The 15871-nt window shown below is 36.8% G+C and overlaps 1 protein-coding gene across 3 annotated transcripts in view; it reads left to right on the forward strand.

Moving 5' to 3' along the window:
- The window catches only part of CDKAL1 (CDKAL1 threonylcarbamoyladenosine tRNA methylthiotransferase), a 374946-nt gene that overhangs the window by 268814 nt on the left and 90261 nt on the right, over positions 1-15871 (forward strand). For all 3 annotated transcript variants that reach the window (XM_002191079.7, XM_072924178.1, XM_030265571.4), the window contains one exon: positions 575-755. In XM_002191079.7, coding sequence (XP_002191115.5) covers positions 575-755 — 181 coding nt within the window. The remainder of the gene's footprint in view (positions 1-574; positions 756-15871) is intronic.

The following is a 15871-nucleotide window of genomic DNA, read 5'->3' on the forward strand; positions in this document are numbered from 1 at the left end:
ATATTTTGTTTTCCTTTTAAAGCAAGGCATAGACTGATGTTTTAGAATACTGAGTTAAAAATTAACTTGTGACTAAAGATGTATTTTTGGCTCCTAAGTCAAATTTGTTCAAATTTGCTAGGGGATATGACATGCCAGTCTTCTCTTTCAGGTACCCCGTCCTACTTCAATAGCAGCCTTATAAAATATTAAATAATTGACATTTTCTAGTGACTGAGTCTCAGAAGGTTTACATTTTATGGATTAAGCAATCAGAATTCAAGAAATAACAAGGTGTACTGATTACCTCTAATTTTGATTGAAGGAAGAGTTGATCCAGATGTTTTCACTCTTCTGTCACAATCCTAATCCAGTATTTGCTGCAGTATCTTCTATTACTTGTGCTCTCAGCTGAGCACCAGGTGCATTTCTCATTACCAAACAATGGTGTTAATGTCTTTTTTCCCCCAAGATCCTTGTAGGTCTTAATTTCTGTAGATAAAGTTGAAGGTTATGTGTTTATGTACACTAGCTTTTAAGGAAGCAAGACTTCTACATGTCCTCAGTTAAGTGTTTCTTTCTACTTCCTTTACAGAGTGCCTGGAATAACAATTGCTACAGACATCATCTGTGGTTTTCCAGGAGAGACAGATGAAGATTTTCAAGAAACGATGAAACTTGTAGAACTGTACAGGTTTCCAAGCTTGTTTATTAATCAGTTCTACCCACGTCCAGGAACCCCAGCTGCAAAAATGCCTCAAGTTCCAGCTGCAGTGGTAAGATACATTTTCAGATGCCTTTAATACATAAAGCATGTACGCAAAAGTGTACATTTTCTGCAGAGCTGTACCACATTCAAATGAAGGATTTTTTCAGTCCAGAAAGGGAAATGATGCTAGGCTAGACCACTGAATGTGTTTTCATATATATATGACTGTTCAGATTGTGAGGAAGGGTAATACAGTGGTTATATGGAAGATCTTGTCAGCTTTCTATCAAGTTTGGGGTGAATGACTATGAATAGTAGTAGCTGATTATTTATGTATAATATTTTTTTCCATTTTAAGACTTATATGATTACAGCATTCTCAAGCTTATTGTGAATAATTATACAAAGTATTAATAACAGTGATAGTCTCTGATTTATTTGTCAAATATTAAATTCACAGGCCACTTCTTCTTGAGATTCTCCTTATGCACTGCTCATTTGCTTCCTTCAGCCTGCAGGTTAAAGGCCATTAATAAAATTGCATCTGATCTTCCTCCCTTTCCTTTCCCCTTCCCTTCCTCAATGCTTTCTGACTTCGAACATTCACATCTTAAATTCCAAACTTTTTTAATAAAGAAGGTACGTGGCTATTGATTGTATTTTGCTAGATATAAATAGCTATTTATAAGCAATAATAATAGCAATCATTTCAGAAGGCATGGTTTGATTTATTTTTAAAGAATTGAATTTGTTGGTTTTGTAATCTGAATCTCAAAACAGGAAAGTATACAAGATTGGTGCCTGTAGTAATTCAACTCATTACTGTATCATTTTTATGGGTATAAATAACATTTATATTTCCTTTCAGTGTAAGGATGAAAGTCAGCCAGCAATGTAAATCAATTTAAATGAAAAACCTATTTGTTTCAATTTATTTATCCTGGTACACCAACACAAAGTCAAAACAATATATTGGAACTTGTATTCCTTTGCTTATGTGTGTGAAAGCTATACAAAGTATCTCTGTTTACTCTCCGTATATACCATGAATTCCACAGGATGTGTCACCTGCTGGAGACATAAAATCAGGTCATTTCTGTCTTCTTCTGTTTGCTTTTTAGTGTAGTGCAGCTTGAGCAGTTCATTCATTTATTATAGACTCTATTATAATGGGAAATTGTAAGTTTTCAAATATAAATACCTGCTGTTGAAGTAGTCTCCTTAGTGTAACCAACTCACAGGGTTGCATTATTTGTCTTAGTCTTGAATGCTTTTTAGATATTTTCATACATGAAAGAAAGTTCAGAAATGCAATTTTTGGAAGGTAAGAAGTTTAAAAATTAAAACATTGGTTTGTGTTTCTGGTTTGTATTCCTATGCACAAGTTCTGAAGCATGCTATTTTCACGGGAGGTGCAGAAAGCTACCCACTTCTGTTTAACTGGGTGCTTATGGGAAGACAATCTGCAAAGGGATAAATTATTAAAAGAACATTAGCTGTTCTGTAGTTAGAAGTATTACTTGGAAAATGGTAATTGTCAATTTAACCCAGTTTTGCATTCTTTCTTTTTATTTGTAGCACTAGTTCTTATTGCTTTCAGTGAAACAGAACCTTCAAAGAAGATGGGGCCTCTAATCCAGGGCTGATGAAAATCTGTAATTAATAGATTTTTGTTTCTCTTTTTTCTTTTTTTTTCCCTGTAGTCCTGCCGAAATCCTGTGTTATGAGATCCTTTGTTCTTTCATCTCTTAGTAGAAATGGAGAGCAACTAGTCAAATAGAGCAGGAAGAGCTTGTGCTAATCTCCTATGTTTTATATTCACATTACTTCTAGACAGCAGCTGATGGTCTTTCTTGCATTGCCAGAAATGGACAGGCATTTTACTTGTTGTTCCTTGCTTAGAGTAACTTATGTTTTTCTGCTAGGAAAGGGAAGTAGCACACAACCATCCACATTATGCACTCTGATCCTTTCATCTATTAATGAAATATTATCCACGTTAATGAATGCATTTTATTGTATTTGCATTGGGTAGGAAATAGCACATGCACTGCTGTACAGCTGATCTATGCAAGTGCCTCAGTGTGCATTGGATCACCAGTATGAGCTTGGGAACTTGGTGTTTCCATGGGATGTTCATAACAGTATCCTCTGCAGTAGATTTGTTGATAGCATTTGTTTATGGGAAAAGAAATTTGTCTGTACTGTTTAAAAACAGATGTTGAATCAGTGACCAAGATTGACAACTCTTATTCTTCTTTTCTTCTTTTTTTTTTTTTTTTTTTTTTTTTTTTTTTCTGAAGGTTGAATATATTTGCTGTGTTATTTCAGGTTTTTATATACTTCTGCAATGGACAAATCCATTGCTAGATGCAGACTGCTTCACTTTAGTGAGTTCCTCTTAAGCAACTCTGATTCAAAATGGTTTTGGTGATTCTGCCCAAGTATCACAGCTGCAATAATAACATATTTGTCATGTCAGTTTCTTTTCAGATTAGCTTTTTTTTTGAAGACTTTACAACTTCTAGACACAATCTGTAGAGTAGGAAGCATAGTAATATTTAGTACTGTTATATTTTTAGTGGATGGTTTTGATGATGATCTTAAATATAATTGCCTTTTGGGAGAAAATCCTCATTTCAGATTATCTGAATAGAAAAAACAATCAGTAGGTCAACATGGAATCATCCCTTCACATAGATAATTTATCACTGAAAGCCTTACAGGCACTGATATTTTGCTAAAAGGGTAGATGACGCTAATCCAGGTGGACAGTTCTGCCACCATAAATTCAGAAAAGACAGCTAAGGCTGCAGGCCTTTCTTATTTCTCCTAGAGAAAAAATGTCCATGGAGAATCAGACATCTGTCTGAATGGTCTCATCATTTCATAACCATCGATTAGATTATGCTTGCCATAAATACTCTTTTCAGTTTAGAGAAAAGTTAAAACAAACCTAGGCATGATTTTTTTTTTTAATAAGCAATTACGGTAATGCTGAGTCATGTGCATGGAAAATGAGCCAAGATGTTATCCAGAACTTAAATGCTACCCATTTTTTTTTTCTTTCCTTTGTCCCCATTTTATCCACCTTCTGCTAAATGCACTGTTTCAGAGAGGAGTCTGGATGGTTCTTATGTCCGGCCGGTTGAAAATTCTCACTCTGAAACATGTTAATGATGAAATGCTACTTTGTGTATTGTTACTGCTGCTATTATTGTAATTATGTATCTGACTTTCTCCATTTGCTTGCTGTGTTTGCTTGTAAAAGTGTTAGCGCTGATAACTGCCTAACTCAAATTACAGATTCTAGTTAAATTAATAATAAGCTATGTAAGAGAGCATGACTCAGATGTGTCTGGTAGGAAATTCATATTTAGCTGCATTGCAAAGATCTGAATAATTCTAAGTGTGAAAGTTGCTTTTTTTTTCTCTAAAATTAAGAGCATGTAATACCTTACATTTTTAATAACTTCTTTGGTCTTTATTTTTTCAAGGCAGATGTTACTCATGTGGGGACTTGCAAGATTCTTTTCTCTGTCCTCATGATTTGGTCCATCCCAATTTCTGAAACATTAGAGGAGATTATCATCTCAGCATCAACTTGACTTCTGTCACTTGGAAATTACATGAGGAAATAGCCATTTTCAAAATAAAGATGTTAGCAAGGTACAATTAGGTTAATCTCTACTGAGAATAGGAGATGGCAGCTGTTTTGAGAGGAGTAATGTGACTGCAGCTTCATGATTACACAGCTATCAACTGCAGTGTGGATTCTAATTTTTCTGTATGTATTTTCAATAGTATAAGAAATTTGGTTTCAATTATATATTCACTTTCTCTTTCATTCTCTCTTTCTTTATATCACCAGATAATTACATTGCTTTGAGCTAGAAAACTTAGTCAACTATTGAATGTTTCCTTTAATTCCTCTGAAGTGTCTTATTAATTTTTTTGCTCTGTATTAGTTGTATTAAGCACTATGCTTACTATGCTGAGGTGAATAACTAATTTGCAAACTTCATAACTGTCCTGGTTTTGGCTGGAATAGAGTTAATTTTCTTCCTAATAGCTGGTATGGTGCTGTGTTTTGGATTTAATATGAGAGTCATGTTGATACCATACATGATGTTTCTAGTTGTTGTTAAGTAGCGTTTATAGCAAGTCAAGGACTTCTCAGCTCCTCATGCCCTGCCAGCAAGAAGGCTGGAGGGGCACAAGAAGCTGGAAGGCTGCACAGCTGGGACAGTTGTCCCAAGCTGGCCAAAGGGGTATTCCATACCATGTGGCATCGTACTGAGTATACAGAGCTGGCCAGAGGCAGCTGCTGCAGCTGCTCAGTCACCCTGATGAGTTAGAAAACTAACACACTGCTAGCACACTCGCCATTATTAGGAGAAATAAATACCAGTGATCAGACCTTGTATCCCACTCCATTTAATCAAACCATCACTTAGATCTGTTCCCATATCTCCCAATTACAGGAGCAGTACATAATGCACTAAGAGATTTTTTCCATAAGGATAGCATAATACAATATACAGCTCAGTGTTGTCTGCCAGACAAGTTGTATTTGATCATCTCTGTGGGACCAGAAATTTTGTGGCCTTTATTCTATATGGGCTACTTATTTCTCTTAGACCACTTTACTTTTACTTCCCTCTAGGAGGTCTCCAAAAAGTTTCATGACACCCTTTCATAACTGAGTGGCTGCATATTCACTATATCTCTCTTTGATGTGAATTCTGCAAAGTATTAGATATAGGCATTCTTGAGTGCCAATAGATGCAGTATGATGTTTAATTTCTCCTTTGCTGGATGGATAGTTATAGGTTTTTCTTCTGTGGAAACTCATGTGCTCTTATCTATTCACAAAACATGATTATCCAAATGTTGCCAAACTATCTCAGCCTCGCTGAAAAATAACCACTCCTGCATCAGGCTATATTAACTGTCCTCTGCTTCAGCATTTTTAAACTTGAGGTAGTTGGACAGCAAATGAAATAGCATTGCTTGTGCAAGGGACACCTTTAGCCATGTTCAGAGCTCTAAAGGAAAGGAGCACAAGTGGACCTTGTAGGTGTCCCATCAAAGAAAAGGCTGGTGAACTACCTGCTGAGAAGACAGGGAGGAAGGATGACAACTGAGGACCACTCTTGCCTTTGAGGATAAGTTTCAGCCTTTAGTGAGGAGTGATGGGGTACAAGGTGCTTGGGGAGGCCAGAGTCAGAGCTAAAGCAAGGAAAGAATTCATCTGCTGTCTGATACAGATTTAGAAACAACTTGATAAGGTTTCATGTACTCTGTGATACATGACAGAAGCAATGGCACTGTTAAGCACTTGAAATTTGACAGAGTGGAGCTTTGCATAGACTTGATTATTTAATGTGATTTGAATGCCCAGAAGGGAAGGTACCATCTCGTTTCTAACTCAAAGACATAGCAGAATCAGTAATACTTCTTGTGTCAGAGTAATGGTGGCCAACCCAAAGATCATGCAATGGGATTATGTAGGGATATTCTTCTAAAATTAAAGAGGAATACCGTGGAAATCATAAGGTGGGAGAAAAGGAAAGTAAGTAGAAAAAGAAACAATGCCACTTATGCAGCAGTACTGTTACTTCAGTCTATCATCACTCTGAGCTCCCCTGTTAAGTGCCGTGACTAAATGACATTACAAATCCCAGGAATTGGATGCAGTTGTGATAACTGCTCCTGGTGTATCAAAGGTTCTTGGCCCCTGGCACATCTCCCCTTCCCAGCACATGCCATAATGTATGGTGTAACATGCAGGATGTTCTTCGTGTGTAAGAGAAGCCAAGACTGACTTATGTCTGAGTTTGACTGCTGAACCTCTGTACTACAGTTTGTTTTTCAGCAATACACTTCCTATTTGCTGTTTGCTATTCTGATAGAATAAAAACCTGACTGAATATTTTCACGACAACCTTGGGACCAGGGAATTAAAAATGTGAAGGCTAGAGGGGAATGTAGACCATGAAGAAAAAAAACAAAATATAATTCTTCATATTTTTCACTGAATTGTTGTAGTATTCCAAGCTAATTCCATTTTCCAGCAAGTTGCTTTCTAGTAGTTTTATTTACATCCATGTTCCCTTACGATTTTTATGAGAAAAACATGTGAGGTACTGCAGAAAGCCCTGCAAACCATTGATAGCTATGAATTCTCTCATCTACAAACCCGGTAATTCTTTGATGGGTTTTATTTTGATTGGTGTGTTTGTTGGTTAGTGCCATATCAATGCTGGTTCCTTCTGTTACCTTCTAGATGCTCAGAAATAATTTTGGATTATTTCCTCCCTGTTTTTTTTTTCAGTAACTCTATAAACTGGTTTACCTATGAAAGCCTGATTCCTCCTTTCCTCTGTTTTAAAGGTGGTCAAATCATTTGACTGCTTTTATGCTGTATCTTTAAATCTACCCCCATGTTCACCATTCAGCATGTGGCTCTTCAGGTTTTTGCAATGAATTCAAAGGAGCATAAGTATCTGTGAATAAGGGCTTAGTGGTTAGACAAAACTACTAAACAGAATTTTACAAGTGTTTAAAGACCATTTTATTTTAGAGCTAGAATCAGCTCATGTTCAAACCATCTTAAGTTATTTGACCAGGCGCTGAAATAAAAATCTGTTTTTGTTGTGGTAGGAGACAGTTGAGCTGGTAGGTTTTAAAATAGGTTGAACCCTTTCTGAGAGCTATAAATGATCTGCCTATGGAGTTGCAGAAAATTCAGTTCATAGCTGAATCTGGAGAATGACTTAAATTGCATGGTAACAGCTGGACAGTGCAGAGTCAGACCCCCGTCAGAGAAAGAACGAAAGTATTTTTACTCTAGCCTAGAGCTGGGACTCTTAAATCTTAGACTAGTGTAGAATAGAAATCTTGTGCTTTCAAGGAGCACAACTGTTTTGCTTGAGAAAACAAGTGAAAATTCAAAGCTAGATTGGAAATACACTTAGGAAACCAGCTTAGTTGGTGTTCTACCTTTTAGGGTTTTTTTCCAGCAGAAACTGGTTGGAATGAAAAGTACCATCAGTTTCCTCATAAACTTTATAGAAATCCAAGTTGAAAATTAGAGCATCTTAAAGTAAAGCACAACTATGAGTTCAGTCTAGGCCATGTTATTAAGAAAAATAATCGGAAAAAAAAATATGGAGAATATACATACGGAGGAAGAAGCAGAGTTCTTCCTAAACTTCATTGTCAGACCAGAAGTAGTTACAGAATATGCAAGAATAATGAAAGTGCTGTCAACATCATGTAACTTTGTGGACTGATGTTTGCAGCCATGCGCAGAACATACGCTGTATAAAAAAATAGTTTTGGAAAGTGCAGTCCTCCAAGATTTGTAGTGACCATGAGCATTAATTACCCATTCTCCTTCCCCTGTGAGTCTGTCTGAAAACCCTGATGGAATTGTGAGATTTTTTAGTTGTGAGGAAGCTGAAATAGTATCAGGAGTTTTGAACACCACATGTTCCTATGCTGAATAGAAGGAAAGGAAGATACTCTCAGAGATAAAGTAGAATAACCTTTGATTTTAAGAGAGAAAACAGTTTTATCTCCAATCTACTCTTTATTCTTCTGTCCTATTCATTGGCTCATAATGAAGTGGAAGAACCATGGAAGAAGTCTTAACTGTGCCTTTTTGTAATTTTTGCTTGAATTACATTTAGGTAACCTATGTAAAACTGAAACAAAATGCTATTTTTCAGTTTTGAATTTTAATTCACTTTATAATCCAGACTGCTCAGAACTAAAAACAGTGCCAGCAGCTGTAATTAATAATAACTTATTCCCTGAAACTGGATATAGTCATCAGAACAGAAAATTTTCAAAATTCCAGACTTCTTCAAATGAGAATGTGGTTTAGGTGAATTTTTTTGTGACTTAACACAGACAGCAAATTAATTTGTATCATGGAGGCAACTGAGCTTGTCCATCATTGGCAAATAATGTAACATTTATGATGGCTCATACAACATGCTTTGGAATGAGAGAACACTGAAATATCCTGAGGTGGGTTCTTGGTGACCCTTTCTTGAACTTCATCTGTCTTTGATAATCCAAGTGCACTCCCTCAAAGCCGCCACAATCGATCAGGTCAGTGAGTGCTCTGGAACTTGTATCTTCCACTGTTTTCATTGCTGCACCTGCATCTCTGGTCATTGGGCTAAAACTCTTAGAATCTGGAATTCCTGAAAACCTGGGAGTAGAGTGGAAGACTGAATACTAGATGAAGATAAAACAATGAGAGCAGTTTTTGTGTGTCTAGTGAATTCGTGTGTTGTAGGTGGTCTCTCTCACATAGCAAGCACTGCTCCTCACAGTTTGTACCACACTGTACCCTCTTCAAGCACTTCTCTTTCTGTTCTTGGAAGGATGGAAAACCTGGTGCTTTCAAGGCTGCCTGTGTGTGGTACAGCACACAGATAACCTCACCAGATCATGAAAAAGGAAAAGAGTGCCCTGCAGACAGATCTGTCCTGAGCTTATGTATGTACTGGGCTTAACACATCTGTAGCTACAGATACATAGGTATTATAAAATTACATTTCATTACTAAGAAGTACTTTGCAGTTCATTCTGGTTTATATTGTTGTGTAACTGTCTGCAATAATAATACATATTCAGAAACAGTCTGTCCCTTGTGACCAATCACTTTATTTCTGGTTTAGTGTCAATTTGATTTGGAATATGGCTGATACCGCAGGCCAAGATTCAGCTAGATATTTTGTTCTACAAATTGCTTTGACCTAAGCAGTTTTCCTAATCAATTATAGTGGCATCCTTGGAAATACCCACCTCATATAGACAGTGAAATTTCTACATGAATTTCAGATACAAAAATCTGTCAGAAGTGAGTCAGAGCATTTTACAAACTATACCAAATTTGTGGACCCTCAAAATGAACAAGTGCTGAAGGCTTTTTCTGAAATTAATAATTGCTTTGTAAAGCAATTTGTAAAGGTCTTCAGAATAAATTTTGCATAATTTATAGAATTATAGAATATTCTGAGTTGGAATATTATTGAGTCCAACTCCTGGCCTTGTGCAGGTCACTCTTGTCACATCCTGTGCCTGAGAACATTTTCCAAATGGTTCTGCATCTCAGACGGGCTTCATGCTGTGAACATTTTCCTGGGGCACTCTTTCCAGTGCCCAGCCACTCTCTGGGTGAAGAATCTTTTCCTGATATCTAACCTAAACCTCCCCTGACTCAGCTTCATGCTCTTTTTTTCCTCAAGTCTGACCTCTGATCATCAGAGAGAGAGATCAGTGCCTGCCCTTTCTCTTCCCCTCACAAGGAAGTCGTAACTGCAGTGAGGTCTCCCCTCACTCTCCTCCAGTCTGAACAGACCAAGTGCCCTCAGCCCCTCCTCACACGGCTTCCCCTCAAGACCCTTCACCATCCTCATGGCCCTCCTTTGGACACTCTCTAACAGTTTAATGTCTTTTTTATGTTGTGGCACCCAAAACTGCCCCCCCCCAGCACTTGAGGTGAGGCTGCCCCAGCCCAGAGCAGAGCAGGACAATCCCCTCCCTTACCCAGCTGGCCGTGCTGTGCCTGATGCCCCCCAGGACACAGCCCTGGCCCTCCTGGCTGCCAGGGCACTGCTGACTCAGATTCACCTTGACACAGACCAGGGCCCCCAGGTCCCTTTCTGTGGTGCTGCTCTCCAGCATCTCATTCTTCAGTCCATACATCCAGGTTTGCCCCATCCCAGGTGCAGAATTCAGCACTTTGCCCTTGTTAAATTTCATATGATTGGTGATTGCCTATCTCTCTAATAAAAACTGACAGAAATAACAAGTGTTAATCATAAGATAAATTAAAATATTTCAGATTTACCAGAAGGAATAAAATTCAACATTTGTGAAATATATGGGTTTGAAGTGTCTGTATTGCATAGCTAATATATGGGTAGTGAGAAGGAGAAAATTGCAGTGCACGTGATTTAATTGAAAATGTATCCTTCAACAGATTCTTTTCAGAGAGGTTGACAGATGTTCTTATGAGGATCCTAGTTATTTTTTTAAAATGTCTGTAATTTTCCATAAATTATAATATCTACATAAAATGTAAAATAGACTAAACCATAATAATTTGTGTTGCTATAATCCTGAAGACAGTATTCCTTTAATGTCTGCAATCATTTTCTACTATTAATGATCAGTAAAGCTGTGTGAAGTTTTATTATTTTACATTTTTAGACAATAAACACATTGCATGGAATCATAGAACCATGCTATATTTTTTTTAAAGAATCATTGTGTCTAAAAAAAGTATACAAAATATGAATTATGAATCTACATTTCTGTTGTTGGAGCTGGGAAGAAGTCCACTATTCTGTAACATTGAGGTGAACTGCTGAAGAGCACACTGTACACTAAATGATATTTTCTATGCATGGATCAAAAATTATTAGAAAGTTATTTCTTAAAGCAAGCTGAATATATGTGAGGGTCAGTAGTTAAATGGCCTGGTTTATGGCAAATTTGGGAGAAAACCTCTGGAAGGAGACCCCAGAAAGCAAACCCCCATGGCCTTTCCTCCCACCTGGTTTGGGAAGAATTTCCTAGGAGAGGAGTGGAAAAAACCCTATTTATTTAGCAGGCAAAACACTCCCCAGCACAAAAAAAATGAACAACAGCAGATGACAAAACTCTTTCACCACTCTGAAGAGGTAACAAATTCAGAAAGTCTCTCCTGGCAGTAGTCGCTCTGTTATTGGTCCCTCTGGCACTGGGAATGGCTGCTGCAGGGCACGAAGTGCGAACTCTCGGTGTTTCCCAGGTCCCAGTCTGGAGCAGGTTTGAATGGTTCCAAGAAAAGGGAAAGAAAGACAATAAGACAATCCAGGGAAAATGTGGACTGCCCAGCTAAACTAACAAAAAATAAATTAAAAAAAAAAAAAAAAAAGCAAAAGCAAGCAGGTGCAAGAGCAAAGGCAGAAGCAAAAAGCCAAAGCAGCACTGTGTACTGCCCTCTGTGTCCAGCAGACTGTGGGGGAGTGAGCAGGCTGATAGCAAAACAAAACTTCACTTTTTCAGAGCCAGTCTTGAAGGCACAGAGCATAATCTCCAGCATAAAGAGGACACTGGGGATACAAGCATCATAACATCACCCTAGGACACTGAAGTAGTACAGTGAGTCTATTTTAACATTCAGGTAGGTTTGGTCAAGAAGACTACTAGTCCCCAGATTATTTTCTATGCTTTATAGATGGGATCAGAAAGACAGGAATAATGTCAGTAGAGGTAAGTTAGTGATAGGAAGCAGAGAACTTGTCAGGCCTGTATTGTCACTTCTGTTCTTTCAGAGCTTACAGGGCATGGATGCAAGTGCAGAATGAACACCAGGTATGATTTTATCAAGAAATCTGGCTGGGGCACAATATTTTTTTCAGGATCATTTCTAGGAGGGTGATGCATTGAATAACAGAGGTCAAAGAGAATGGTTCAGTGGTTTCTGATCACTTTTTTAAAAGCTGTTTTGCAGACCAAAAAGCAATCTGCAAACTTTGATAACATGGTGGTTCCAGTGGCTTGTCTCATATCTCTGTTGTGGTTATAGGTACACAAATTTAATACTTTATGGATTGAATCTCCAAGCAAGGCTTTTAAATGTACTTTGGTTGGAGTAGTTGCTATCTCCATCTCTGGTGTTTTGCCAAGTAATTCTGTGGAGATTAAAGTTTGTCCCGGGGGTGTATTTGGGTAGGGTGCTACCTGCTTCATTCTACTTTATAAGAATTCTGAGTTTGGAACTACCCAAGGCTTTAGTAGTTTTGAGATCACAGATGTAACATAAGGGAAAATAAAGACACAGTTTTTTTATTGATCAGAAAATGGATGTTTCTGAAGTCAGAGAATGCCATAACACAAAACATGTTAGAAAGTGCTGTTTCAGAAAAGGAAGATCCAATCTCATGGTTTTGTGAGTGTCTGTTTTTCTGGAGGCTTTGTGCTTTCAGTTACACTGGGAAGGGAAACTGTGAAAATACTTGCAAAGCTGCTTCATTTTTCTCCCAAAGTGTATCAAAATTGTAGTTACATTTTTTTCTTGATTCATTAAGTTTAATATGATTGTAAATGAAGTAATTAATTAGATACTGCAGAAGAAGGTAAAGTGGTTTACCAGACTTGTTTGAAAGAAAAACTCAATATTACTATTGGTTGTTAGCATGCTCAAGGATGGGGGTGGAAGCCTTATAAACTCTAAATTAAATAAAGTTCCTGTGGCAAAATAAAATTGTTTTTTAATTCTGATCAGCAGTATGTAAAAGAGAAATGGGGGAGATGATTGGTAAGTGAGGGAACAGAACTGAAATAAGTAATCTGATTGCTTTGACACATGTTATTATTCACTGTACTCATGAAGAAAAAGAAGAGTATTTGAACAGAAACAGATACATGTTCTTGTTACTGAAGGCAGCTCTGTATGTTGAAATTATTTTAAATCATGTGAGCAAGAAAACAAAGACAAGACAACTTTGCTGGCAATATATTGATACTGCAACTTTCAGTGGAACTGCTGGAATCTACAGATCTGTCACAGTATTAGGCTGGAATTATTAAGACTTAGAAGGTGAAAATAGGAAAAAACCACCTTTTTTTCTATTCTATTTTTCTAAAAAAAATGGAAAGGAAACACTTTCAGTTTATAAAACTGAAAGTCAAATCTAAAGGAAAGCAGTAATAACTTCAGATTGGGAGTAATTTTGTCCCTTTTTATTCCTAGATGAAAATCTGAGAATGTTCTATTTAAGTAGCTTCTAAGTAATCTATAATGTAAGTATCTCAGTGGTATTGTAGTTCTTCTTCACAACAAACACCATGCTTGAAAAGAAAACAAACAAGTTTTGGGCTACATTAAAATAATCTGAAAGACAGGTAATTATCACCTGAATATGAAAAGGGGATCACGAGATAAGTGCAATATACATGTGTGAACCTACAATGTTTAGCATTTGTTGTAACTATTCCATTTATAAAATTATTTTTCTAAAGTTTATTCTGATTATAAAAATTTATTATTATGATACCACTACTGTTACCCTATTTTCACAACTTTATTTGCAAAAAAAAAAAAAAAAGTAAGGTAGTCAGCCCAAAATTCTATGCTGGTTCACTTGTTCAGAAAATATTTTAAATGGTTTTAGATTCCTTCTTTACTACAGGGTTTGTTGGGTTTTTTTTGTTGGTTGGTTGATTTTGTTTACATTCTGTTGTTCTTTAAGTGATATTTCATGACTAAAAGTAGAATAATAATCCACAATATAGTCCATGTAAAGCATTAGAAAAAGTTTTATTATTGCTAAAAACCAATGCATGAGAAAAAGAGTAAAAACACCAAGGTCACTAACTGAGCTTTATTGGTGTATAGTCACAGACTCTTGTCAAAATAACCTTTATTGTTCCTATACCTTAAACATATAATATGCATATACTGGATGACCAGTATCCCTTTTATAAACCCCAGCATTCAAAAATCTGAGACCCAGCAAAATGAGAGAGAGAAAGGAAATAAGCAGAGCAAAGTGTGTTACTTGCCCTGCATATGTGCTTGTGCAGATATGGGGGATGGGGGAAATAATGAAATTGTGATAATGTGTTGTTTCCTCTCTACTAACATTGTCTGTGTGTTCATCTTAAGAAATGTCATTAGTTGATGTTGGTTTCTGGTTCTTATTTATAAAAATAACTTGGACACTGCCTGTCTTTTCAGAAAAAGTTAATTACTTAGGTGTATTTTAGTAACAAGCTTGAAATAACTAACTTAGAAAAAATATTGATTTATTTAAGGAAAACCTTCCATCCTGGCATACTTATGTGTACAAGCATATATGGTTTTACAGTATTTAACTCAGTCCTGCAGCAGCATCTTAATTCATTCTTCATCAAATGTTCACATACTTTTCCTGATAAAGATATAAAAAGTGTCTCCTTTTTATCTCCTACATAATGTGGTATTTTTACAGCTTTTTAAAACAGAAAACTGAAAGTTTGTTTTTAGAGTCATATGCATATTTTTTTTTATTGGCTTACATCAGTATAGGATCTGAATTTCTCTCTATCTCATCTCCCTGAAATTGTTTCTTTAAGTGCTGCAAACTAAGGACTATCTATCACTGTATGGCAAGCCTGAGAGAAGTACAGGAATAAGCTAGGAGTGTGACGTGTGTAAAGTGTGAGTACAGGAATAAAATAGGAGTCTGACGTTGCTGTCAGACTCCTGGAAGGTCGTTTCATGCTAATTTGGAAAGAAAATACAATTTTTTTCAGAAATAATTAGAATGTATCCTCTGTAGACCTGTGAGCATGTTTGAAAGCAATAGTGCTGCTGCACGTGGAACAATATGATAAGATAGTACAGTTGCCCAAGTTCAGAGAGGGTTTTTGAGTGTCTGGTTACAGTGTGATTTTGGCAACATTATTGGTATGGAACAAAGGACTGGAGTATCAGAACACTGAAGAAAAGATTGGGGAAAGAAAAGTTTTTGTATTGGTCAAAGGATACTTTAAAGGGATGTTGGACTAAGCTGAGGGAACATAATTAGGGATATGAAGCTGTGTTAAGGGAAGAAATTCTGGGTAGGTAGTTAAATAGGTATTTTAGGGACTGAAATAGTCTGCTGGAGGTGATAAAAGAAAAGGAGCTTTTGGACTCCTTATTTTCCACTGTAACATGTAGACATGGAGAGGCCTGCTTTGCCTTCTGCTCTGTACTGCATAGAGGTGAGCTGGGAACCATGCTGCTTCTTTATTTCAAAAACTTATTCATACCATGTGACTCATGCCAGCTGTAGGAATTGAAGGGATTACCATTGGAGCAGCATGAATTCCCTTGTCCTGTGCCTGTGTTTTGAAATACTTCATATTTTTGGGTTTTAGAGATCTGAGTTAAAGTGCACTTTTTGTTGTAGAAAGGTAGAAGTGATAACTAAGCAACCTTAACACCGTGCTTATGACAGTTTTATCTCTGTATATTCAGATTCTGTATAAAACAATCAAATGCTTTAGATTTAGCTCAGCTAAGCATATGGGGTATCCTGGGAATTTTGGGGCATTTCTTTATCTGCATCTTGTGAAGTTTCATTTCACGTTTTTCTCTATTAGCAATTTCCAGCATTTTCCCAGTCAGGAGACTTTTGGTTT

Source organism: Taeniopygia guttata, chromosome 2 (assembly GCF_048771995.1).
Source record: "Taeniopygia guttata chromosome 2, bTaeGut7.mat, whole genome shotgun sequence".
Lineage (NCBI taxonomy): Eukaryota > Metazoa > Chordata > Aves > Passeriformes > Estrildidae > Taeniopygia > Taeniopygia guttata.